The sequence below is a fragment of the Tyto alba genome, unplaced genomic scaffold (genome assembly GCF_018691265.1).
Source record: "Tyto alba isolate M040663 unplaced genomic scaffold, T.alba_DEE_v4.0 Super-Scaffold_33, whole genome shotgun sequence".
NCBI classification, from domain to species: domain Eukaryota; kingdom Metazoa; phylum Chordata; class Aves; order Strigiformes; family Tytonidae; genus Tyto; species Tyto alba.
The window spans coordinates 9,163,070-9,189,577 of record NW_024881308.1 but is presented as its reverse complement, the minus strand read 5'-3'; the positions used below and the strand labels follow the sequence as shown (position 1 = coordinate 9,189,577).

The 26,508-nt window shown below is 37.5% G+C and overlaps 2 protein-coding genes across 12 annotated transcripts in view; one reads left to right on the top strand and one right to left on the bottom strand.

Annotated features, from left to right (window-relative positions):
- LOC104357062 (activity dependent neuroprotector homeobox) overlaps positions 1 to 17,961 on the top strand; it is a 33,154-nt gene extending 15,193 nt beyond the window's left edge. For all 11 annotated transcript variants that reach the window (XM_042800874.1, XM_042800872.1, XM_042800864.1 and 8 more), the window contains 3 exons: positions 10,060 to 10,172; positions 11,697 to 11,789; positions 13,748 to 17,961. In XM_042800874.1, the coding sequence (XP_042656808.1) occupies positions 10,060 to 10,172; positions 11,697 to 11,789; positions 13,748 to 16,885 (3,344 nt within the window). In that variant the 3' untranslated portion in view covers positions 16,886 to 17,961. The remainder of the gene's footprint in view (positions 1 to 10,059; positions 10,173 to 11,696; positions 11,790 to 13,747) is intronic.
- A 3,874-nt stretch (positions 17,962 to 21,835) lies between these two features.
- BCAS4 (breast carcinoma amplified sequence 4) overlaps positions 21,836 to 26,508 on the bottom strand; it is a 43,492-nt gene continuing 38,819 nt past the window's right edge. Inside the window, exon 5 of the mRNA XM_042800878.1 lies at positions 21,836 to 22,479. Coding sequence (XP_042656812.1) covers positions 22,375 to 22,479 — 105 coding nt within the window. The 3' untranslated portion in view covers positions 21,836 to 22,374. The remainder of the gene's footprint in view (positions 22,480 to 26,508) is intronic.

The window sequence follows — 26,508 nt, the reverse complement described above, 5'->3', positions numbered from 1 at the left end:
TTACTCAACAAAATTAAAATGGTCAACATACTAAATATGCATAAAGCTTCTCTTTTTTAGTGCTGATCCTTTCATCTGAGCCAAAAAATAATGTTTAAGGGGTAGTGTGAGGAGTAAATGTTGCTTATTACAAGTAACTTTATGTATTTAATTGTGAGGGGAAAATGCTCTCAGAATGAGTTACCAGCTTTCTACCTCTATGTTCCTGTGAGGTTTTCATTGTAGGCCTGGGAATCATCAGCTGGTAAAATAAATTGGATGTCAAGGAAATAGATAAATGCATGTTTTTAAAAAAAAAAAAAAAAATTGCTTCCAGGAGCCTCGTTTGTATTTCTGTAACTTTCTCTTCTTCATTCCTAATTTTCATTCAGTACTCAATAGGAAAGTTTAATTTTGTAGTTTTCCTTTTCTTGATTGACTGCTGTTTCAAACTGTTCTCAGCTCTGTGAACTTAGATAAATTTAGAACTACGTTCATAAAATTTCAAAAGGAAATAAGTGGAATAGCTAGATAGTAACTTTCCAATTATTCCTTTAGTATCGTTAGCAATGTTGACATGCTTTTCTTTTATGTAAGAAAAAAAAAAAAAAAGTAAAATTTAAAAAAATCATGTATTTCACTGGCTTATTTCCACCAGTGGACAGCACTTCAGAAGAATCAGTGGCCGCTGAAAGAGCATTAGGATACTATACTTAGCCTGCTCATACAGGTTTGAGATGCCTGAATAAGAATAAAATGCACTAAGGACTAGGGGGTTTTTTGTTTCTAGCTTTTGGGGATTCCAGAACTGTGTTTTACTTGCCATTTCTTAGTGATGCTCTTCACAAACCTTACTGAGTGAAGACATCTCCCTCAATGGAATGTTCAGGGTTGCCTACAATTCTGTGCTTGCTGGTCACGGAAGGCTTTCCTGATGGTACAGACTGACAGCGTGGTAGTCAGGAAATGGTACAGTTTTCAGTTAAAGCATAAAGAGAAGAAAATCTGGACTGGTGCTGTCTTGGTTCCTTTACACAGCAAGATTTTCCTTCAGATTATTTCTTTGGATCTTTAAATTATTTCTGGATGAAAACCACCATTTTACTAACAAGACTGTGACAGCAGAAGTACATTATACTTGCTGCTTGTTAGAACTATAACAAAGTGCAGACATGAAACAAGCATAGTAAGCACTTTGGATAATGTCCAAAAATGAAAATAACGTGATAAGACAGATTTGGAAGTATATGCTGAAGATTTTAATTTGGAGAAAAAGGCTGTCTTGTTCTGAAACTGATGCATCTTTCCCAGAATCAGAATAGCATGGAGATCGTGTGGGTGCTTTGAAGCTGTACGCTAGAAGATCCTCTGTTTCATTGTTCTAGATAAAGTTGGCAGAGCTGAAATAGTCTAACATCTGTTACCTGATGGTATCAAAGGCAGCAGGCTGCAAGGCAGCTCTTCTGATCAGGTCCAAAATACAAAAGACCCACTGGAGAATTAAGATTTTAGTTACACTAAAATAGAAACAGCTTTTGAGGTCTAAAGACAGATAGAAGCTTTCTCTTTTTTGTCACCTCCGATAATTTGACTGATAGAGGGTTTTTGCTGTTTTTTTCCCCTTTTGTGTTCCTTCCCCTCTCTCCTGGGTGCATACCTTCCTGTAAGGTCATAGTTTTCAAGTTGTGAATGCAGTGAATGAGATCAGTACATCCCCCATAAGGGAGGACTGTTTGCACTGAGAAAAATATGTAGCATAAGAAAATGTTAACTGTTGCAATATAGAACTCTAAACCAGACATGCAGTATTGTATTTCACATTAATTAATTTTCCAAATAACTGCTTAGTAATCTCTTCTTTGACTCACTTTTTGACTCAGTTTTCCAGATGGTTCCAGTCCCTTGGTGACTGATGTGTTAAGGGCTGAACTGCATGGCCATGTTAACTAGAAGTGCTTGAAGCTGGTACAGTGAGGATAGTTTATTTTTATTAAATGCTAAAAGTGGTTTAAAAATCACTTAGAGTAACATAACAGGAGGATGTGTCAGACTTCACATTCTGGATGTTTTTAGAATAGTGACTGCAATTATTTCCATCTGGAATTTGAAGTGCTAGTAAGAGTAGCAAGTTGGCAAAGAGGTAATTTGGAGTTGAAAGTCACTGCAAGTCTATCTAAATGCTAAAATCTGTTTTTTGAAGAAGGTGATATGTTGAAGAATTTGGGGTTTGTTGAAACTTCTCTGTGACTATGTGGTGGTTAATTTTTGGGCTAGACCTTGTTTCTGCTTTTTTGTCATGCCATAAAAATTGAAGTCTTGACTTCCTGTGTCTTAGGATATTTGCACTGTTAAGTTCCTAAAACTAAGCAGAAATTATATTTTTTCCTGAATATTGTTCACACTGGTGCTCCTGAGAGCATTTCAAGGTGTTACACAATGTTTTCCCCTACTAGTATTTTCTTTTACCAACTATGGTTAACAAGACTAGAAAACTGAGTGGAGAGAAAAAGCCTTTTGCTGTGAAGCAATACTAACCTTGAACTGAAGTCCCTTTTATATTACAGCAGTGAACCTAAGTTCTTTGAAAACACTGAAGAAGCTAAATAAATGAGGGACGATGTTGTTGCCTCTTTTGGCCTGCAGTTTTAGTTGCTTCCTAAAACTTGACCATAATTACTAATTTACATCAATCAGCCTGTATTACGTCCTGGCCCATTCCCATTTCAGGATGCGATTCTACTGAGTGAACTGCTGGTTCCTATAGACTCCTCAAACTTCAGAAATCTTTGTAGTAATTTATGTCCTAATTTTGAGGTTATAAGAGACACATAGCAGAACTGCACTTGAGATTAAATTCTTCCTTCCGGGGACTCTTACAACCTGTTAAAAGCTGAAGACAGTGCTTCAGTTCTTCCAAGCACAATACCATGTACAGACTTCGAACGTGGTACTGAGTTTTGTGACATTTCTTAACTGTTGTTCCTCTGCTTACCTTGCACAAAACCCTTCCTCCTGCCCCCCTTCATATTTTTGGATGAAGATCTGAGAGTACTTCATTTAGGCCTTTTTGTTAACGTGTGCACTAGCCAAGAAACTTGTCTTCACTTCTTGTTCATGTTTTGTATAGTGGCTCTTACCTGTAGCAGTGAAATAGTACTGCATGAAGTTTGTCTAAAATAGGTCTTTGCATCTCCAAAATGTAATTATGAAATGAAAACTGAAGCACAGTGTTTCTAATTTAGTAATGATATTTTGCTCTTTTATAGATTGCCTCTTCTGCTTACATTTGGCTACTGAATTATTCTAGGAATCAGTACCTGGCTGCAGACTAGATCTTTATGCTAGGTACTGCATAAATACAGTGCAGAAGAAGGTTCCAAATATTTCTTATACAGTTAGTCTGCTTTCTTTACCATTATTTTGTGACCAGTACAGTCAGACATTTGCTGTATAAGCACACTAAAGATGAGTGCGACCTTATTAAATCAGTCTCATTTTTCAGAACTTAGTTATAACTAGGTTAGTAATCCATTTTCTTAGGCACCTGAGGGTACTATCTGGGTATTTCTAGTAGGGCCATTGTTGGTCTTGTTTTTAAGTAATCATTTATTCTCTCCACCCAGAACTTTGGTATAGATTGATGTGTAATTCAATTGACAAACAAGGGCTTCCCAGTATATTTGTAGGTGGGACCAAAGTCTAGATGTAGGAAACAGAAGGGCAGACACAAACTTAATTCTTACTGTTGAATCATGAACTTGAAAATAACTGGTTGACTTGAAGGCAGATCTCATTATTCCTGTTGCTTAATGAGGATAAAAAATGCTCAGGTCTCTCTGTAGAATTATTTTTGCTGAACATGTATGTGATTGTCTTGACTTATTTTTCTGTGAATGTGTGTACAGATGCACATTCCCTTACAAAGAAAAGTTCTATAATGTATTATGTAGCTAGGACTTGTGCAGGAATGAATAGGATAGAGTAGAACCATGCAGGAAAATAATAAAAATTAGTTATGCCTTGGATATATTATAAAACAGAATACATGGAAATACAGAATGTCCTGCTAACTAGAATCCTTGGCTGGAATTGTCATCAATTAACTGTCATGTCAGGATAAATTAATTCCTCCTTTATTAAACAAAAAATGCTGCTGAGCTTCTTTTGAAAGCTACTATGAGATCTCAGAAGGAAGTTCTGAACTGAGCCTATAATATTTGGTAAGTAGCATTTCTTTAACGATCAGGAATTGGTAACTGATAGATGTGTGAAGCTTGAGCTGCTTGTGTCTGGTAAAAAGGCTTGTGCCTTTTATTTGTCTTCACTGAAGTGCAGTGTTTAAGACTGTTCACTGTTGGCATTCCAGTAGAAAAACAGGAGAAACGGCATTGAAGTAGACGATTTTACAGAAGGATCAGTTGATCTCTGATGCTTTTATCATGGGCATCCTGCGCTGTGGGGGATGCTGCAGGTAGCGGTAGCTTCAGTGCCAGATGAAAGCACTGGTGGGTTTTGTCAGTACTGGATTCCTTAGTCCAGTGCTGCATTCCTTAGTTTTGTGTCCTCTTGAAATAATTACTTGGATCTAAGCTTCAATGCAGTAAGAAGCCCTGACAGTGGAGATGTGCCAGATGTCCTCCCTTAAACATCAGCTTCTGGTCAGATGAAGGGTGCCCCATTTCAGGAATAGCATTAATGCCTAAATGATGATTTGAGATGCTGCTTAATCTCAACTGTTTTTGTGTCCGCTTTCAGGGATGTGCCAGCAGTGTGTTGTGTATACTGCAATTACAATTCGAGTTACCTGCTGTAAATAAAAATGAACGGAGATGCTAACAGCTCTTTTTGTGGTCACAAACCATAATAATATCAGACTGTATTTGGCTCTCCACTATGACTGCATGCGCAAGAAACTTCCTAAATAAAATTAACTGTATTTGCTTAAGGATGAGGTTTTTGTTAAGATTAGGTGAGTTGGATTCAGCTATCAAGCAAAATTTGCAAAGTAAGGTTGATCTTCGGTTTTCAGATGTGAAGATCTAATTATATCCTCTATTATGATGTGTTAAGATAGGAAGATCTTGATAATTTCTTGTCTTTAAGGCTTGACTGTGAGGCAGGCAAAAGGGCAAAGGCAAGAAGATGGTGCAAATAAATAGAGATCTTGTTTTCAGGCAGTCCCAAATAATTTGCTTTCTTTATCACTTGAGTTTATATACATCATTGTATATTTGGCATGTCTAGGTAAATATACCCGTGTCTCATAAGACACAGTAATTAAAACATTTGATTCTTTTGGTGAAGAAGTTTAGTGGCATTTTAGACTAAAATAAACTATTTGATAATAAGCATTATTTTGGGACTTATGCTGGCTTTCATGTTTGCAAGTGATTATTGCCTAAAGACAAACTCTGTACTGACTTTTGCTTTGTCATGAGAAAAAAAGGTTTCTTTACAAGCAAAATGACTATATTATTTCGTTTTGAAGAAAACAACACAGCTTGCTAGAAGCTTTAAAATGTAGTTTTCATGCACTGATGTTTCTACAGTTGATACTAATAACTTGGGTTATTCTGGAATAAAATTACTAGGACATTATCTTCTTGGATTTGAAGTTCACTTGAAAATATTAATTCAAATCCTAAACATACTTGACTATGCTGCTTCATAATTTTTGATGAAAAAAATTGAACATACAGGCAGCTATGAAGAAGCTACTGAAAGCATTACTGAACCAATGCAATACAGTGAGAGCAATGCTTATTCAGTTGTCTTTAGAGAAAAGGAATTAGTGGAGCCGTGATTAATTTGTTGGCTACATTAATATTTTTCACTCTGACTCTATGAACTGCAGCAGCAAGAACTTTTAATAAATGGATATTCTTGAGTGTTAAAAAAAAAATACGCTGTGCTTTGAAAGCAAACTTGTGTTACTTTTTATAACTTAGTGTTCAGAGCCATACTTCCCAATTCTGTTCAGGGAAGAGAGGGAAGAGAATGTTAATGAAGCCTGTTTTCTTTCCAATTTGTGATCTTTGTTTAAGGATATAAATCCGCTCTGCATTATGTGGTATTTTTTTGTTTTCCCATTAATGCAGTTGTAGTATCACACAAGTCAGATCTGTTTTAAGTCATGAAAAAAGCGACAGTGGGCTCAGCATTAAAAGCTAGTTTGTGGTGACTGACCTAGGAGAAGAAACTGCAGGTTGGGGTTGCTTTTTCCATCTGGAAATGTTAAGCTTCACTATTTTGACTACAGACCTAAAATAGAGAAAATGGTACTACTTGGAAATTGTAAATAGAACACAAACTTACAAAACCATTTGCATTAATCAGTAGGTGCTAGTTAAGAGTTGAAGTTCTTAAGCAAAAGCATTTTTTTCCCATTAGTCTTTTTACCATCTTTTAAATTAATTTGTTACTAATACACAAATTGGCATTGCTGATCCTCAGCCCTGTTGTTAAATATTTTCAATTACTATTTATGTCTTTAAAATGGACCTGGCTGTCCATTTGTTAGTTTTACAATTGAAGCAAACTGTAACCTTGAAATAATATTTTTAGTCAAGGAGATTTTAGTCCTATTTGTTAAAGTAACTAAACTAATTGTACTATCACCCTGAAATATGTAAATGTACTCTTTGTGGTCTTAATTTTTTTAATACAACAGTTTCGCAATACAAATTCCTGTTTGCAAGGTAAATATCCATTAGTATTTTCAAAAGCTTTTCCACCATTTATGTGTTTGCACTTTGTCATAAATGGTATTATTTTTATTTTACTTCATCCAAAAGCATGTTAAGTAATAGTACAAATAACAGGATATAGCCTCTGCCCAGAGGTGCTTACACAGTAAAACTGATACCACAGTATGGGCAAGGATGGGGCAGAACTTGGCACATTCTGTAGTTACTTAATCAAAGCCTAATACACAGTACAGAGTTATAAAATCTTAAAAGTGTTTTTCTTAAACTTCTCTTCAATGTGTGCCTTTAGAAATGGCTCTTCATATAAGAAAGAGGAAAGGGACGTGTGGTAAATTCAGAATTTGATCAGAAAGTCTGATAAAGGAACCATAAGCTTTAATGCAGGTTTCGATAAAATAATGGCTTTGCCTGAGTCAGTTTTCAAAGTAACAAGAAGTCAGAAACTCAGATTCAAACCTTATTTGCTAGTCCTTTATGAGGATTAAAAATAATTGACTGGGCAGGAGTGAGTAGCATTCTGAAAGGATGACATGAATCACTACAGCTGTTTGAACAACTGCGTTCACTCTTGCATGGAGAAAGAGAATGTCTTAGGCCTGGATATTGTTTATAATTGCAGATGAAATATTTGATTATAAAAGAGTACAGATAAGAATGAATACAACATGAAAAAAGAGCAGTTCCTGATTTCCCATACAAAGTCATTCGAGGCTTTAGAGGGAATAACTGGAGAGTAGTTTACTGCCATGATGAATTTTATCCTTGCCTTCTCTGAGGTGGCAAAGAATGCCAGTAGAAGTGCTCTCTGTAGCTTGATTAGGGTTCATATTATGAGACTTGTAAGTGAATTTACCTGCAAGGTATTTCACTAGCATGCTATTTCTTCGTATTTCTAAAGTGGGTTTGAGTTTCCCTAAAATGAAAGGTGCCTGATAAGATACAGAACATAGCTACTTTTAATATGAACTTAATTCTAATTTTTTTCCAATTCTAATCCTTTTCACTGAGACTAAAGTTGGCTGAAACACCTCTACAGTCACATAAATTAATATACTTGCATTTAGAGGTTTGTATGCGAAGAAATCAAGATATTTTTGATGCTACTAAATTCTCTTAGCATATATAGTGTTATACAGAACATTGAAATACTTTTTTTTTCTGGCCTATGTCATTTGAAAATTACTATCATTAATCACTTTGCATGATGTGTCTTAAGTAACTTAATTATTGCAAATACTGAGTAATTTGGAATCCCTGAGATTTATAGACAAGGTCTAAACTTCACCCACCCCACCCCGCCTCTGGTTTCTTAGTTTTCATATAGGGGTGTTAAAATGACACTGTATTTGTTTCTGGTCATCTGTGACAGTGGCCAGCCTGATACAAGTACCAAAATCCTTAATGATCAGAGTTGCTTTGGTACTTCTGCAAAGTTTCCTGTAAATCTTCATTATAAACTCAGTCTTGTTTCCCCTTAGTTTCTAATTTATCATTGTGATATGAATCCTAAATGTCATGATAGCTTTCTGCTCTTACCCAAGAGCTATTTCTGAATTCATTGAATTTGAACCAGACCAGACCAGAGTCCTGCAGCATGTCCAGCAGTGTTGCTTGTAGGTTGAGAAACTGAAGTGGTTTGTATTAGCACTGCTACACGCAGAACTTTTCAGTTTTGTCTTTCTGAAACTAAATAGTGTTGTTGTTGGGAATCGTGGAATAGTAAGTTGTTAGAGACTGTCTTAAGGCATTACCTAGTAAAAGTTAATAGGACTATGAAAATAAAAAGGCTAGTGTGTAAACAAAGTATGCTTTAAGGAGTAGGCATGATAGTGCATATAGAAGGGTTGGCTTTGATCAGAGACACTCAGTTGTTGTAGTCACAGCCCATATCCTTTGTACTTTGAGAAAACTTCTCAGTAAGCTCTTTGTAGCTTAGCAATTGCCCTTGATCTTATGATAAAAGTGGAGAATTTTTGTCTAACTCAAATATTTAATGGCTGCAAACTTCTGTTAACTGCATTCTAGGCTTCTGCTTGAAATTTTTTAAAAAAACACTTTAAAGCTTCTAACAAAAAAAGAGCCCCCTTTTAGTTGATGTAGGTAGTCTTTGGCCTTACAGTGGATTTATTTGTTGATATGAATCAAACCACAACATTTCTCAATTGGCTTATGGAAATATTAATGATCAAAAATGCAGCTTTTTTCTTTTGGGGTGATATTCTTTATGCAACAGGCATCGGACCCTTAAAAGCCTAGGGAAGAAGATAACTGACACTTTCTTACTATTTAAGAAGTTCCTCCCCTTTTCTTTGAGAAAAGCCTACCTTTTTAGTGCTGGCTCTGCCCCCTTTCACTTCCAAAATAACTGCACGTTGTCAGAGACTTTCGACTTTCATGTTTCTGCCATTTTGCACCTTCTGAAAGTGCAGATGACTTGATGATGGTTCTGTTGCTGAGCAAGCGCTTACTGTACCGATAGCGGCACGCAGACAGAGAACTCCTGTGTACACAAAATAAGACTAGTTATTAGCGTTTGGAAGAAATCTTAGTGGTAATGGTTGAATCTGGGAATCCACATATCTTAAAATTTTGGGCTTTCTTTTATCTGGATAACCCCAGTCATTAACAGACAGTTTAACTGGAATGAGCTATGTGTGTGGGGGCAACTGAAAGGGAGGGGAGGGTTATCTTGTAAGCTGAAAACCCCCAGCTACACTTAGAGGTGTTAAGCCATCTCCTGTACTTCTTTCCAGTGATATCTATCTCTGAAAGGGCTCTAACCAAGCCTTCAGGTCCCATCTTAATAAAAGAAGAAGGTATGCTAAGCACCTTGTCAGCCATTTAAAGCTATAAATTCAGTAAATGGAGGAAACAGTATTCATTTCTTACTCTACCTACAGTTGAATGCAACAAGCATCTTTCTCACTGAAGGGATACTATTGAATCTGTTACAAGACTGACACAAACCTGGAAGCTCAACTTACCAATTTTCAAATGTTAGGATACGTATGCATGCACAAAAGATAAATTGAGTTTTTTAAGTACTTCAGTGTCGGGGATAAATTTAATGTAAATACACTTTTTTAGAAAAAAATTACTTTCAGATGCAGCTGATTACTCCTGCAATAGTCATTACATCAGTTTGTTGTTCTTTTAAGTGCTCTCTAGTTTGTCAATATCCAGCTTTATAGCCAGCCTCATCTAAGAACAAATCAGACAGAAAATGTGGTAGTTTCTTAGTTAATGGTACAGCTCTGATACGGGGTTATATGGGTAAAATGAGACAGAAAATTACTAATAATTAAAAGTGCAACACTCTATCAGACAAAACACATTTGACTTAAACCTTTTCTCTTACTTTCTTTTTCAATAGAAACTATGTTCCAACTTCCTGTCAACAACCTTGGCAGTTTAAGAAAGGCCCGGAAAACTGTGAAAAAAATACTTAGTGACATTGGTTTGGAATACTGTAAAGAACATATAGAAGTAAGTATGATACCTCCCAAGTGTTGTAGTTGGAGTTAAAGTGCTCCAAAGTTAGTGTGAGTGTGAGGTCTTTGATGTATGACTTTGTGAAACAGGTTTTAAAAAAAAAAAAAAAAAAAGAGTTAAATTTTCATTGTGAATTTTGAAGGAATCCCCTGTATCCTGTTCCCACGCCATACTCCTGTTCTCATCAGCTTCTGAGAATGATTCTGTGATTCCGTTTGAACCTCGTTGCTCAGGTGTTGCTACCCCTGTATTGCTCTTTTAAGTTCTACACAAAGTAGGATTTAATTAATAACTTGAGATAAAATGTACCTGTAAACACTTCTTAGAAAGTTTAGTGGAGAGAAGATACACTTCATATGACTGACTTGCTATATCATTGAAGGTAGGTTGTCTCTTGTTTATGTTGGATTCTTAAAAATAGCACTTGCCAACTGAACATTTAGGAATGAAGCAAGGACTAGGTGTGGTATAGGATGTTCTTGAGGGACAGAAGATGGTTCTGAGGTTTTCATGAAGTGTTTGTCCGTGCTAACAGTAGGTCATCAAGTTAAAGAATTGCTTCTGTACCTGTGTTAGTTCCTACAGAAGGGGAGGAAAGGTATTTGTGCTACTCTTCCGGACAAATTCATAACTATCATCTCAGAAGTGCAGCTTTCTCCCCTAAATGACTAACTTCTGCACTGTCAGTTCACACACTTGGAACTCTTTAGAGTACTTGGCAAATTACGACCCGTTTGCTTTGGCTTTCCTACTGGTGTCTCTTTAAAGAGCATGTAAAAGAGATGTGTAGAAGTAAGAAAGGCCAGTCCTTTCTGCTTGGAAAATTTGTGGAGCAAGTATAGCTTTTAAGGTTAGAAATCCTGACTGTGGGACAATGTTACTTTCCATAATTATTTCAGTAGAAGTACTGGTTTTGGGTCCTTATGCGCTGCTGATTTATATGCCAAAGATGAAATTACAAAGTACTTTGTAAGATTATTTTTTAATAGGAATTGGGCTTCTTGGACATCATATATGTAGTCAAACTTCTAAAACGTTTATCTGAATTCCTGTGTGAAATTAAAGTAATAAAAAAACCCCAAAACCAATCAAACAAACAACATCACATACACCTCTCACCTCCCTGCCACCAAAAAAACAACCAACCAAAAAACCCCCATACATCAGAGTTATGGTAAAGCACCTATATGATCTTAAATGTTTAGCATGAACCTGGGCAGACTTTTCTCCATGACTGGTTTTGAAAATAGGGCAGGTGTGTAATTATAGTCTTGGGTTAATTAGGAGGGATGAGTATTTAAAATAGTTCTTCAGGTGTTTTATGATACTGAGACTATTCACAGCTGTTCAGCTCCAAATAGGTGCCTCATAAATACCCACACTGCCTGGAGTTACTAATATCTGTGATTTGCCAGCACCACTTGAGGACTGCCTGGATGCTTACAGGAGTTGCTTAAGGGAGCATTTGGTCTTTGCTTTTGATTCTCTGTACTCTCTTCCCATCTTCCCCTTCTCCAGGATTTTAAGCAGTTTGAACCGAATGACTTTTATTTGAAAAACACTACATGGGAAGATGTAGGATTGTGGGACCCATCGCTTACAAAAAACCAGGTTGGTAATAGTTTCTGTTGACACATCTGATTGTGAAGATGGTTTATACTAAAGGGTGTTTCACAAATATGCCAAGAGCTTTTCCTGCGGTTTTATCCATTGATCTTCATCTGTCGGCAGTTTAAGGGACAGCAAAAAGCTGTGCTTTTTCTTTTTTTCTTTTTAAGTAATAATCTGGGTCTTTATCTTAATAGCATGGATAGCCAAATACTGGAGTACTGCTTGGTCAAGAAATTTTACTCACTCTTTGAAAACTATATATTAAGAGCCCATCTGTTTTCAAGCTCAGCACAATTTCACCATCCTTCTGGTCAAAAGAGCAACAATTCCATACAGTTCTTGATAAGGTTTTTTTTTTTATCTTTCCTTAAACGTTTCAGTATCTGTTTTCATCATTTCAGAAAAAGTTTATATGAACACATCTGAGTGCTGTTCTCTCCACTGTTGTAGCTCTGTGAGCTGTCTGCCACATCGTAAGATTCTCATAATCTGACTATGTCCAAGATTTGCGTCAGGCACATATAGTTCCATACAGCAGAATTAAGTGACACTGGAAGTCTTGCTTTTGAGATGTTTCTGAGCCAGTAATAAAGGAAATCTGAATTGAGCTAGAAGTGGAGGGAGGAAATAATACTTGATTTGGATTAAACACATTGAAGGCAAGTTGCGTGCTCTGCAGTAGCCTCTACCAATGGCACAGTATAGAGTAATCCCAGCACTGACAGAACAGTGAGAAGGTGAAAAGTCCTCTTAGCATCTGAAAGATCAGGTATTGCTCGTATAGGAAAGTGGAACCTGTATTATGGTGGCTTCCTAGTGTAGTGTTAATCTAAAAATGTCCCTTTATTACTGTGTTCCGTAAAATAGTGATGTTGTCATCTTTTCTAGTTACTTCCAGAATAAAAATTGTAATATAAAAGGAGACAGCTTTCAATTTGTTTTGTTGTACCGTCTCCAGTCTGCCAGATGTCTGAGGCTTCAGAAGGTGAACAGAAGCATATATTCCTACTTACTTACGCTGAGGGAGAGTACAACTCTTCAGCCATTTCAAATGATCTGTGTGTATCTTGATGCACAAGACTTGTTTTGATGTTCGTGATGAATGTTTGTAGCAATTTGAATTTCATGTCTTACCTCATCTGAAATGCCAGACTGCTTGTGGCTATCTCTAATGCCAGTGTAACTTCAGTTTCAGTTGACCAGAACTGCACCAGCAACATGTTAAATATAACACAGATAAAGGGTGTAAGGAAACTGCAAGTGTGGAATTTTCAAATACTTTTTCATTTTTTCCTCCCTAATTCAAGATTGGCTTTAAAATCAGGTTTGTGCTTTGATCATCAGGAAAAGGCTTGGTGGCTTTAAGGGCTTGTGTGGCCTTAGTATATGACTTGGTAAGCTTAAATCCATTTGTTCACCAAAAATAAGTTTTGAAGAGCATCTTTTATTATATTAAGTTTGTAATGGATTAAGACACTGAAATAGCTAAAGTTACATATCCGTCTTTAGATATAAGTGGTTGGCAGATGTTGATTAGAAGTAACTCTTGTGTGCTGGATACACTCTCCTCTTACTCAAACAATCATGCTTGCCTTTTCCCCCTGGAAATGAGCTTATGGTGAACTCTCTCAGGCAGCTCAGCTGCAGGGAATGAGGGTTTTTTTGACTGGTGGAGAAAGACGCTTAGGATTTAGCCTTGAGTGCTGAGTTTATGGTTAAATTCTTCAGGGACCTTTTAAATTGGCACTCGCCACATCAAGTGTGTGTTGCGATGATAAACTCAGGGCCTGATCTGCATGCCAAAAATTGGAGAAAATAAATGAACCTAAAGGTTTGAGACTGGCAGTGAGTCTTGAGACTATTATTAAGAAACTTTATTGCTTAGAGAAAATAATGGATGATGTTTTTCTCTAAACTGCTTTTCAATATTTGGTTTCTGCTTTGTTCTTTGTTTTAAGGACTATCGGACAAAGCCCTTTTGCTGCAGTGCATGTCCATTTTCCTCGAAGTTCTTTTCAGCGTACAAAAGCCACTTCCGGAATGTTCATAGTGAAGACTTTGAAAATAGGATTCTCCTTAATTGTCCTTACTGTACTTTCAATGCGGACAAAAAGACTTTGGAAACGCACATTAAAATATTTCATGCTCCAAATGCCAATACACCAAGTGGAGGCATCAGCACTTTTAAAGATAAAAACAAACATGATAGCCTTAAACCTAAGCAGGCTGACAGTGTAGAACAAGCTGTTTATTACTGTAAGAAGTGCACTTACCGAGATCCTCTGTATGAAATAGTTAGAAAGCACATTTACAGGGAACATTTTCAGCATGTTGCTGCTCCTTATGTAGCGAAGGGAGGTGAAAAGTCACTCAATGGTGCAGTTCCGTTAAGTTCCAGTACCCGGGAGGAGGGTAGTATTCACTGCAAACGATGCCTTTTTATGCCGAAATCGTATGAAGCTTTAGTACAGCATGTGATCGAAGACCACGAACGTATAGGATATCAGGTAACAGCAATGATAGGGCACACTAATGTAGTGGTCCCAAGATCTAAACCTTTGATGCTAATAGCTCCAAAACCACAGGATAAAAAGCCTATGGGACTCCCTCAGAGGATGGGCCCCCTTTCCCCTGGAAGTGTTCGATCTCTTTCGTCACAACAGATGATGAACAGACTCACTATACCAAAGCCTACGTTGAATTCCGCAGGAGTGAATATGATGTCAAATGTTCACATACAGCAAAACAATTACGGAGTCAAATCAGTACCGCCAAGTTACGTTGGTCAGCCTGGGGGAAGGCTAAACTTAAGTGGCAACGCACCAGTTTCTATTCCACAACAATCACAAACAATGAAACAGTTTTCAGCAAGTGGAAATGGAAGGCCTTACACTCTTGGAGGGGAGCAGAGATCACAGGCCTCGGCAAGATACTCTCTTCAGTCTGCCAATTCATCTTCTCTTTCATCAGCTCAGCTGAAACAGACGTCATTATCTCAGTCACAGGCAGCTTCGAGAGTATTAGGTCAGTCTGGCTCGAAATCGGTAGCTGCTACAGGTCCTTCTGCTGTCAATACATCATCCACACAGAAGTGGAAAATCTGTACAATCTGTAACGAGCTGTTTCCTGAAAATGTGTATAGTGTCCATTTTGAAAAGGAGCACAAGGCTGAAAAGGTGCCTGCAGTAGCTAACTATATAATGAAAATACACAATTTCACTAGCAAATGTCTATACTGTAATCGCTATTTACCCACTGATACGTTGCTTAATCATATGTTAATACATGGTCTGTCTTGTCCGTACTGCCGTTCAACCTTCAATGATGTTGAAAAGATGGCTGCTCATATGCGAATGGTTCATGTCGATGAAGAAATGGGACCTAAAACTGATTCCACTCTAACCTTTGATTTGACATTGCAGCAGGGTAGTCACACAAACATACATCTTCTTGTAACCACCTACAACCTGAGAGATGCTCCTGCTGAATCTGTAGCTTACCATGCTCAGAATACTCCCCCCGTTCCTCCAAAACCACAGCCGAAAGTCCAGGAGAAGTCTGACGTACCTGTAAAAAGTTCTCCACAAGCAGCAGTTCCCTACAAAAAAGATGTGGGGAAAACTCTCTGTCCTCTGTGCTTTTCAATCCTGAAAGGACCCATCTCTGATGCACTTGCACATCATCTACGGGAGAGGCATCAAGTAATTCAGACAGTTCATCCGGTTGAGAAAAAGCTAACCTACAAATGCATTCATTGCCTTGGTGTATATACTAGTAACATGACTGCCTCAACTATAACGCTGCACCTTGTTCACTGCAGAGGTGTTGGGAAGACTCAGAACGGCCAGGACAAAGGTACTTCCTCATCTCGGCTAAGCCAGTCCCCAGCTGTAGCGCCTGTGAAACGTACTTACGAACACATGGAATTCTCGCTGATGAAGAAAAGGAAAATGGATGACGATGACTCCCCCTCTGCCTTCGAGGAGAAGCCTGAAGAACCTGTAGTTCTAGCGTTGGACCCCAAGGGTCATGAAGATGATTCCTACGAAGCCAGGAAAACGTTTCTTACAAAGTATTTTAATAAGCAACCATATCCCACTAGGAGAGAGATTGAAAAGCTGGCTGCCAGCTTGTGGCTGTGGAAATCTGATATCGCGTCTCATTTTAGTAACAAAAGGAAGAAATGTGTTAGAGATTGTGAAAAATACAAACCTGGTGTGCTGCTTGGTTTCAATATGAAAGAGTTAAACAAGGTTAAACATGAAATGGATTTTGATGCTGAATGGCTGTTTGAAAACCACGACGAAAAGAATTCCAGAGTGAATGTCAGTAAGACTGTTGATAAAAAAATAAACTTAGAAAAAGACAATGAAAGCTCCTCGGACAGCTATGAAAATATAGAAGAGGAATACAATGAAAGCGGTAGTCCATTCGGGCAGCGTATTTCTGACATTGGTGGGAAAACCTCATCTGACACCATAGTGGAGAACCCAGAGAACAGCATATCTAAGGAAATCATTGAAGAAAGTACATTACAGTCTCCAGAGAAGTCTGATCAGAAACAAGAGGGAAGCTCTAAATACGAAGAGATTATTTCTGCTGAAGAACCAGCAAAACTGGTAGGTGATGTTTCCGATAGCGAAGGTGATCAGGATGATCAAGATGATGCTGTTGAATGGAAAGATGGAGCCTCACAGTCTGAAAGTGGGCCTGGTTCTCAGCAAGTTTCTGATTTTGAAGATAATACATCAGAAGTAAAACCCGAAGTGTGGACAGATGAATCCTCCCAAAGCGAAGATGCCGGTAGCAGTAAACGAGCTGTTGAGACGAAAGGGGGCGGATCTGAAAGTGAGGAAGAACAGTCAAAGTGGAAGAATCGTTCCTATGGAAAAGTAGAAGAGTTTTGGTCTAAGGACCAGTCGCAATGGAAAAACGCATCAGAGATTGAGGAGAGCTTGTCAAATCAGCAGATGGAGTGGCAGAATAGCACAATTGACAGTGAGGACGGAGATCAGTTTGACAGTGTGACTGACGGAGTGGCAGAACCAATGCACAGCAGCTTAACTGGTGTGGAGCTGAGCAGCCAGCAAGCGTAAGCTGCCCGATTCAGAGGTGTCAGGAATACGATCCAATCTACAACTGTCTAAACACTTTCATTTCGGTATGACTGCTTAGCTTCAATTCTAACTGGTACTGCCTTTCGAGTGCTAGGTCATGGCGTGCGGTGGCTGTGGCCACTGTTACTCAGTGGTTATTTAAGGATGCTGTTGGCCAATCTTGCTTGAGGATACCTGCTGGGATGAGCACAGTAACTTAATGTGAAAACGGAGAAGCTGGTGGCTCCAGAATGCACACAAAGAAAAGCAGAGGTTTATTTTATCTGCATTCTCAACATTTATTTCACTCTTGTACATGTTCAGTTGTATGTCTTTTTAAACATTACCCTTTTTCACGTGGTAGTGTAGGGCCAACCATACAAACTACCAGTTCAACGTGTATAGTAGACTATGGGGAAATTGATTTTTTCATGTATCATTCTGAATAGTTGAAATGTATATTTGTACAGTCTTTTAGACCTATTCAAGTGAAGCTTATGAAATTGTTCTTGTGTACTCATCATAGATTTGTTTCTCTTTTTTAGTGTTGCCCTGCTGTGTAATAAATGCTGTATCTAGTTTACCTAGCAAAAGCTTGAAACTGCTATAGTATGAATTTTGACAAACTTAGTTTTTGCACATAACCTTGTACAATCTCAAAACAGAGGCCAGCAACATAAAAAAATATATCTGGACTCTATTGTATTATAGAATTTTCTTGTTCTGAATATCCTTGACATTACAACTGATGACAAACGTATTTCAGAGCCATTTTCTGAAATCTTTTAAGCTAAAAAAGAAAAATCACATGCAAGAAACAAGTTTGCAGCTACTAATTTTGACACCTTTTAGATCTGTATAAAAGTGTATTGTGTTGAAGCAGCACACTGAAACAAAAGTGCTGTGTTTTGGATATTTAGTTTTATCTTTAGTTAACACCAACAAGGTGTTGTATTCATTTATACCATCTAATATATGACACACTGTTGTAGTATGTATAATTTTGTGATCTTTATTTCCCTTTGTATTCTTCATTTAAGCATCTAAATAAATTGCTGTATTGTGCTTAATGTAAATATTTGCTTTATTACATGCAAGTGCTACATTCCTGTTTGGTAAATCCTACCTTGCTACATTCTTCCCCCGCCCCCGGCCATGCTCCACAGCTCTGCTGGGGCATGTCTGTGTAGTACTTTCTTACTGAATAGACTGATCTCTTCAAGGGTATTGAAAATCCTACAAAATTAACTTTGGCTGAATATTTGTCTTTACTATTTAGCATTTTAGAACACTAATGCATAAATAGAAGTGTAGTGTTTTGTTGCTTCTGCATCCTGGAGAAACAAGGTCTATGAATTACCTGCTTTCTTCCTCCCTTTGTACTTATGTGAATGGATATCACTTTCACATATTAAAAAGTTACCTAGAACTACATCCCTCTCTGAAGCACTACATGGTGAGGGTAAATGATAGCAAAGGTATTTGAATACTTAACATCTAAACATGAAGGAACATGTCTTGCAAGCTACAGCCTTGTTTCAGCTTTGAAGAAAAGATAATTTGAATATATAAAAAAAAAAGTTTTTTAAAAACTGTGATTGGTTTGGTCAAGCCAGTCCTGTGTTTTGGCAAGTGTGCAGTACAACAGATAGACACACGACCCAATCCTCATTGAGATAATAATGTACTGAAGGGAATCTAATTGTTGTGAGAACAAAACTATTCTTAATTAGAGCAATAAGTTTGATTTAAGCCTATGTCTAATATATCAGAGTACCTACTTTCTGATGCTTTACAATAACTAAATTGACCTGTAAAAGACCTGTGGAATTTTCATTAATGTAAAGGGAAAAAAAAATTCTGTGTTCATCAGCATTTTAAACAGCAAAGCCATTTCACAGAGATCTTGAGAAAACATTTAGCTATCTCTGTCAGTCTTGGGTAGGTATAAACTGTACTTTCCACTCCTGTAACAAACAAGCTGCTGTGTCAGCCAAAGCTGAGAACACGTCTATGCTCTCATGTTCTGCTACTAACTTGTGCTGCTGCCACTCTTCGGAATGAGCACTTCTGGGTTTTGTTGAACCAATTCTGTGTGCGAAGTGAGGACTGAAAACAGTTACCTTTAGGTGAAGTTGGTTTAGATTTGTTTTGTTCTTTTCCCCTTCGCAGAAGGGATACGTACTTCTGTTCTGCTTTTTTAACTCAGCAGAGTGGAAGTTGGACTGGCTCCCAGTTATGCGCTCAAGTGGCAGAAGATACATTTTAAGAACAATACAGGAAAAATACTTTTGACATTTATATCAGCAAAATAGCTCCTTGTGTCTCTCTGCCTTAAAAGAAAGCTTGAGCCTCGACTCCTTTTTTTCAGCACGCTTTCCAAACTATCTCATTGAAAATAACTTTTCAGTAAATCAGCTGAGAGTTTGTCAGCTACCACTTACAGATGTCAATGGGTTGGTCATTTTTTTCCCAACAAAATCAGACAAAGGGCTAGAAAAGGTTATGCCTTGCTAAGAAAACTTGGTGATGTTCCCTCTTCCTTCTGTCGGTTGCTCTATTTCACAGGAGGCTACTGTCTGAAAACTTAAGACATTTCAGAATTTGTTTTGTGTCATTTCATCTAGACTTCAAGGGATTTTACAAATATATTCTTTTAAGAACTTGAAAAAAAAACAACCCAGTAGTTCAATAGTAGTACAATCTCTGTTAAGCAATGAAATAAAAAATGGGGTATCATGAGTCTGCATCACATCTGCCTCAAATTCTGTCAATGTTAATTTAAGATTAGTTAAAGTCTACTTTAAAAATTCTGAGCTCCTGTTTGTAGTCAGCGAATAGTAAGACTATAAAATATGAAGTGTTTAGAAGTGCTTCATTTGCTAGGAAATACCATTTTATAGAAAGATTAAATTAAAGGTCTTGCACAAAAATAGTCTGTCCTACCAGGACTATCAAGAAGGATTGGGGTGGTTGTTTTAGGTGGCATAAACTAGCATTTCCAACAAGTTACTCTTCAAATCTGGATTTTAGCCTAGCAAGAATTCCTTTCTAGATTTGAGGCTAACCACACATTTTTGAGGAAGTCAAAAAGCAGAAGAGGTAAGTGGCCCAAATAAAACTGGAGGAACCGTAAACCCAGTTTGTGTAATCTTAGCATATCACACCATTATAATTTTATGAGATTGAAGTTACCCAATTTTTATATACATTATTAAAGTTTCATAGCAGAAGTCTAGAAATATGCCAGCTGTGCTTGCAGAGTAGCCAGCTCAAACTGGCATTTAAATTTTTCAGTATTCAGTGCGAGACCTTGAAAACACAAGTCTGGCCAGGCTTTGGCCACCACAACAGACCAGAAGACCATTAACATCAGACTTCTCTAACGGATTTGTTTCAACGCATTTACCTGAACTGAAGTGTGCTTTCTGCCTGAAATCTAAAGGTTGTAGCAGGTTACTAGCACAGACATTGTTTCTAGACACAAAACAGCTTTGTACAACAAAAACTCTTTTCGGAGGTGGTGCGACCTGTAATTTGACTTCTTAGAATGCCTGAGAGGGGCAAGGACAGTTTGAGATGGTTGTTACGGGTAGTTACATTTTATATGATGCTTTGTTTCTAGGGGAGTTCATAGGGGCTTGTAATAACTGTTACTCTGAAGCATTGTTCATGGCACTGACCTGCAGCTGAGATGTAGTGCTTCCATAAGTACACTTCAACTTGTTCCTACCATACACTCCCTCCGTCCCCTCCCCTCACTCTGTGACATGCAGCTACAGCCAGTAAGATTTCCCCCAAACAAAACAGCTATTTTCCAGCAGGGACAGACACACAGCTTCTGCTGAATTCCCAGTTCTCTATCTGGTGCATCAGACACTAAAGTCACACTTGCTCTCAGCATTTTCCTCTGGGTACTGTGACTTAACCCTTTATCTGCACTGGGATTTCTACTCAAAACGTGATGTTGCAGAAATAATCTGCGTTGGAGTTTTATTTCACAAGCTTTTAATCTTACTGAAAGTTCAAGTGACATTTAACACTGCCATCCTCTGTTGAGCAGTAACATTGCTGTAGCAAGAACTTGCCAGTTAATACTTGACCCTTTGATGTATTTCAGGACAGAAACCTGAATACTCACCCAGTATTTTTGTAGGAAAATTGTATCGTTCTTACCACCAAGAAATTAGTAGGTTTCAAATGTCCACTAATACAGGAAACAGTTTACCATTTTGTACTACATATATTTCATACACTGCTATGGCATTAAAACAAGTTTATTTCATTTTTTAACAGAACCAAAAGATTTCAGGAGTATATTGTGTGTACTGTCTCTTCATTTCTGTTAATAAAGAAGCTGATATTTGGATAAACAGGTTGATATAACTAAGAGTATTTTGTTCCTTTCATAACTAATTTGCCTCTGTAATACCAGCTCATCTGTATTAATCCGTTACAATAACCTGCATTGCAGAGGCAGAGACACTGACTATGTCTGTCTATTGCTTTATATTTTAATTTGACTTTATCTTTCATCATCAGTCCTACTAATAAATATGAAAAGGTTGAGTTCATTTATTTCTGCATCAGAAAAGCATTGGTCTCCATGGTTACTCAAAGCCATGTAGCTTTACTTTCACCATACGCTTTTTTTCTTCCCTTTACAGAATCTGCATTGGGTCCTCCATTTTGAGTTTTTCCACAGGTATTTTTAAAACGAGTTCTTATTTCTATTTCTCCATATTGTACTTTATGCAAAGCCAATCATCTGAAAAGTATATAACGTTCCCTTCCTAATGTTCATTATTCAGAGAATTGAGTGGGTTTTGTTTCCCTAGACATATTTTGAAGTTAAAAAAAAAAAAAAAAAGCTACAGGTGCACAAATGAACTATGCTACTCCTGGTCCTGGCTACATGGCATCTGCATCACAAAATTTCACATCCAAAGGTTCGTAACAGCTTTGCAGAAAGTTTATTTATACCATTCAAATTATATTACACAACAGCTTGTAAACCCCTATTCCTAGTTTGAAATAGAGTGCTGGAAGCTTCAGACATGTGCAGTTTATTGAATTTTAAAATTTTGACATTGACTTCACATTCTCTTGTAAAATCTGAACATTTGTGCATTTGTGAAGCTGGCAATATTAGCACACTACTTGACAGTTTTAACATGCTGTACTAGTGCACTCTTCAACCTTCTGAACATTTTAAGTATAAAAATGCGAAGGTAAACAAAGTGAGGTTTTGTACATTTTCTTCATTGATGTAGGAAGCTTATCAAGTAAGTGCAAACTACTGTGATCAGATATGAGAATAAATGTTCCAGCCTCCATATCACTACAATATGATCAGAGAATTTTAGCTTCCCTTAGAGATGCTAAGCAAAGATCTGAAATATAACAGTTGCTTCTTCCTAATATCATAAAGTATGAACTGTAAGAATAAAGTCAGGCAGCCTTTCCTAAAAACCTTTTGTAGTCAAAAATTAATTACTTTGATACTTAGTACCTACATAGTTCATAGGAAAAAAGTCTTCAGTTCGGTAGAGTTTTGGCAGGTCATAGGGGCGTGCTGCTGATGGAGGCTGTTTCTGAAACAAGAACAGGACAAAAAATAATGTTAAAGAACAGTAAATAATACTTTAAGGAGTTGACCTTGTAGAAGAGACATGGGGTGGGGAGGAATCAGCATCCTGGAACTGAAGTTACTTTCCAATACAAGATAATTGGCTTTGTAAACAATGCTGAAAATGGGAGAAGTTGTTTACTTTCACACCTGATTCTAGAGACTTTGCAATCATCTTAGCTGGATTAATACTGAGCAGATAAAAATAGAGTAGAACACAGGGGAAATTAGTTTTAAAGCACAGAAAAATGCAAATGAATTGGTAACACTGGAAAATACTGACTACAGAAGAAATACAGAAAGGGATTTGGTTTTGCTTCTGGGGTTTTTAAGAATTCAAACAATTGATTAATCCTGAACTGAGGAGATAAAATCATTTTTCTGTAGCGCAACAATTCAAACCTCTAGCTAAAATCACAGTCTCAATGGAAAATAAAAAGCCTCTCTTTCCCATAAAGCTAACGGTCTTCATCCTTTAAACTCAACATACTTCCAGAGAATAGCTTGCTATTTAGATGGAATCCTCACATTTATTTTTATTTAATTCTCATTCACGTGTTTCAAGCTGTGCATCTGGTTACAAACATTTCTTGAGAGTATTCACTGCTAATTCTGTGGTATAGATACTGGCTCTCCATATACAACTAGGAACAACTTAAGAAGTAAATATTCATTTATACTATGACCTAGTACCAGCTGCTGAAGCTGCACTGCTGTGCTGACACTGTCAGAACAGGCAGGATGAATGGGAGTTCTGCTGACAAACTCTGGATTTGCACATCTCGAGGATCAGCATCATGTTCTTGAAGAAGGGCACTTGCAAGCTATTAGGATAAACAAACTTTGCTACGGGGAAGAAACATCCTTCTAGTGATTATCATCAACAGATGCATGTGGTTTTGAAGTTTTTACGTGCAGACCTAGACAAAAGGAGATAGGTTCCTTTTAATGGGCAGAATACTAGAATTTTTAATGTAAAATGTAACTACATTTTTTCATCTAAGATTGAAAATCAACAGTCACAACCACTGACAAGATGAAGAATCTGAATTGATCATGTAAGAAACCACTGGTGATGAGGTTCACCTCTGTAAAATATAAAGAGGGAAAAACCCTAAGCAAAGAAACTGAAAAAACAGCCAGCTGTAACAATTCACAGTGAAATACTAACATCTTCTGTATTTCCCCTAAAATAAGAGTAGAGAGAAAGAAAGGTTAAAAGTCACTCGTATTTTCAAAGTGAAATAATCTGTCCTTCATTTCTAGGGTAATATTGCCAGTGGTCATACCAGGAGAAAACAAAGACGGAACAGTGTTATGAATTACAGTAATTAAACTTAACAAGCTGGGTGACAATTTGTTTGCAGAAAGCCCTCATCAGAGCAATCAAATTTAACTAAGGCCATGAGCCTCTCAGACGAAGTTTACAAGTAGACTCAGGATTTCCCATAGTTCATGAAACCACCATCCCACTCTGATTTGTAACCAGTTATTTTAGAACTGCTTATTCTTAGCACCTACTATCCAGAATTCCTCCAAATAGATGATGCCATGATTGCAATGAGAATCCACCTTTTTTTTTTTTTTTTTGAGATCCCTGCAATAGCAATCTCACGCTTTGATGAATAATACCTTATTACTTATAGAGTACTACAGATGTTATGATTCATAGTTAAACTTGGTCCCTTCTGACATGCAGATACTATATGCTTTCTATATATCCTCCTGACACAGGTAATTCTTTTGGGTGACTTCCTGTAACTGTACCATAAATACAAAAGTCACTCCTCCTGTTTCACATCTACCCACACCAAACTTTGATGAAGGAACACTCTTGTTACCATCTTACATTAAAGAAACTACTTCAGTCTTCATTATCTTGAAGTATAGCTGCTGAACCAATAGTAAATGAGAGGCAAAGATACCAATCCATATGACTTGACAGTATTTTATGAGGAGGGGTCTGAGAAAGGCTTTCTTTCACAACGGTACAAGTGCCACATAGGGTTAAAAGACAAGGGAAGGAGGAATCTCTGTGCTGTGCACATCACACAGATCGAAGATGAAATAACTCCTTTGTGGTCAGGCTGCTGTGAAACTTGAAGGACAAGTGATAGGGTTGCCTGATGGGGGTGGTGGGGGGGGAGGCAGGGGAAGAAGAGGGTGAAAATGTCTTAAAATTCCAAAGCCTATTGAAGTCATCAAAAGAGAAAGGTTTAAGTAGTAGAAAATATCTTTTCACCTCTAGTTCCCTTGATTCATGTGTGTGACAATCTAAGAGAGACCAGATTATGGCCCTTAGAAGGCAGGTGCTCATTAGGATGGCATCCATACAACACACAACCACTGGTAGCACTGACTACAACAGTAGCTTGCTGAAGGCCAAGTGCCATAAAACTAAACTGTGTTTACATCTAATCCAGGCTATAAAGGCCTTGGGCAAGGTTCTGCCATTTCACTGGCGTCTGTAAACACCTACAGCACCTATTCAGTGCAAATACACAAATCCTTATTTCTCCTCTTAACCTGTCTCTTAGGTCAGGCTTGAAACAGGAGCACAGTGAAGCAAGCTTGCACTGTACTTGAAAAAAATCAAGCTGGAAACAAATCTCTGTTGAGATGCTCTATACACCTGTATTCTTCGTCACAAAACTGGAAATTATTCATTAACTTTAAGATCCAACAATGAGTGAATAAACTGAGGAAATAAAGATTAAAGGAATTACAGAGGAATTTAGCATTTAGAAGGCAGTATAACATGTTTAGATGAAGCTAGATCAAATAGAAATTAAAGGATTAAAACATTTGCGAGAGTTTTTCAAAAATAAAGTACGCACAACAACTCTGCACTTGCAGGCAAATAAAAGATATGGCATGTAGAATCATGCCTGAAAGATTAAAACTTCTGGTGGCAGAGACTTCAGTCAGTTGCATTTTAACAGGCAGCCAAGTTATCCAGGGAGACAAGCTATGTGACATAGTATCTGAGGCACTAAAAGCACCCCTTGAGAAATACAGTTTGAAGCCCCTAAAAGCCAGGCCTCCAGCTGGTAAAGCTAAATACACAAGAGCAGTAAGAAAATGACCCATTTAAGAGTATACTAGTTACTCTGACAACTGCAATCCAGCATCAGAACAGCAAAGCTGGGTCAAAAGGTGATCACTTACAGGTCGTATCACATCCAGGAAACAGCTTAATTCACAGACAGTTAGATTCTACCTTCTATTGAGAAAAAAAAAAAAAAAAAAAAAAAAAAAGCTGGGCTGAATGTGTTTACTTGCTTGGTTTCATTTTCATACCCAGGCTTAAGTCAGGATGCACAGCAGCCTTACATTTAAGGCAAGTGCTCTAAGAATTGCTGATCTGGACACAGAAAATTGTTTCCCTTTTATCCAAATATCTACAAGATGTTCCAGAAATGCACTTTGGTACTGCTTTTATAACGCAGACATAGAGCATCTACTCAGGGACCACAATCCCAGCCCAGCAAGACAATTCATCTGCCTGTTCCTGCCTATTCTATTTCCCAACAGCCTCCCAAACAGATCAGGAACAGGTAGCACTTCACTTGCTTACATGTATAATAAATACACCCAGAGAATCGGCCAGGCAAGTGCACCAGGTATGGTCTCTTTGTGATACAGCACTGCTACAGCACCAAGTGCCTCAGCAGAAAGGTTTGTCATCATTATAATGATTTCTGACCCTATTCCAAACAGTATGTTTATCTAGGCTATTTGCACAGTGAGTCTGACCATTACAGCTAAAACACTGAGGTATTTTCACAGGCAGAGAAAAGAGTAGATTACTTTAGAATAGGAGAAGCAATATTATTTCACATAGAAAAAAAAAGAAGTTAACCATGCTGCGTCTCTGGAAACTTAGCTGGCAACTTGAACCTCTAATCTTATTCTGACAACAATCATTCCAGATCCACAACAAACGTCTCCTTTAAGGTTACCGAATTTAAAGCCTTGGCAGTTAAACTCATAT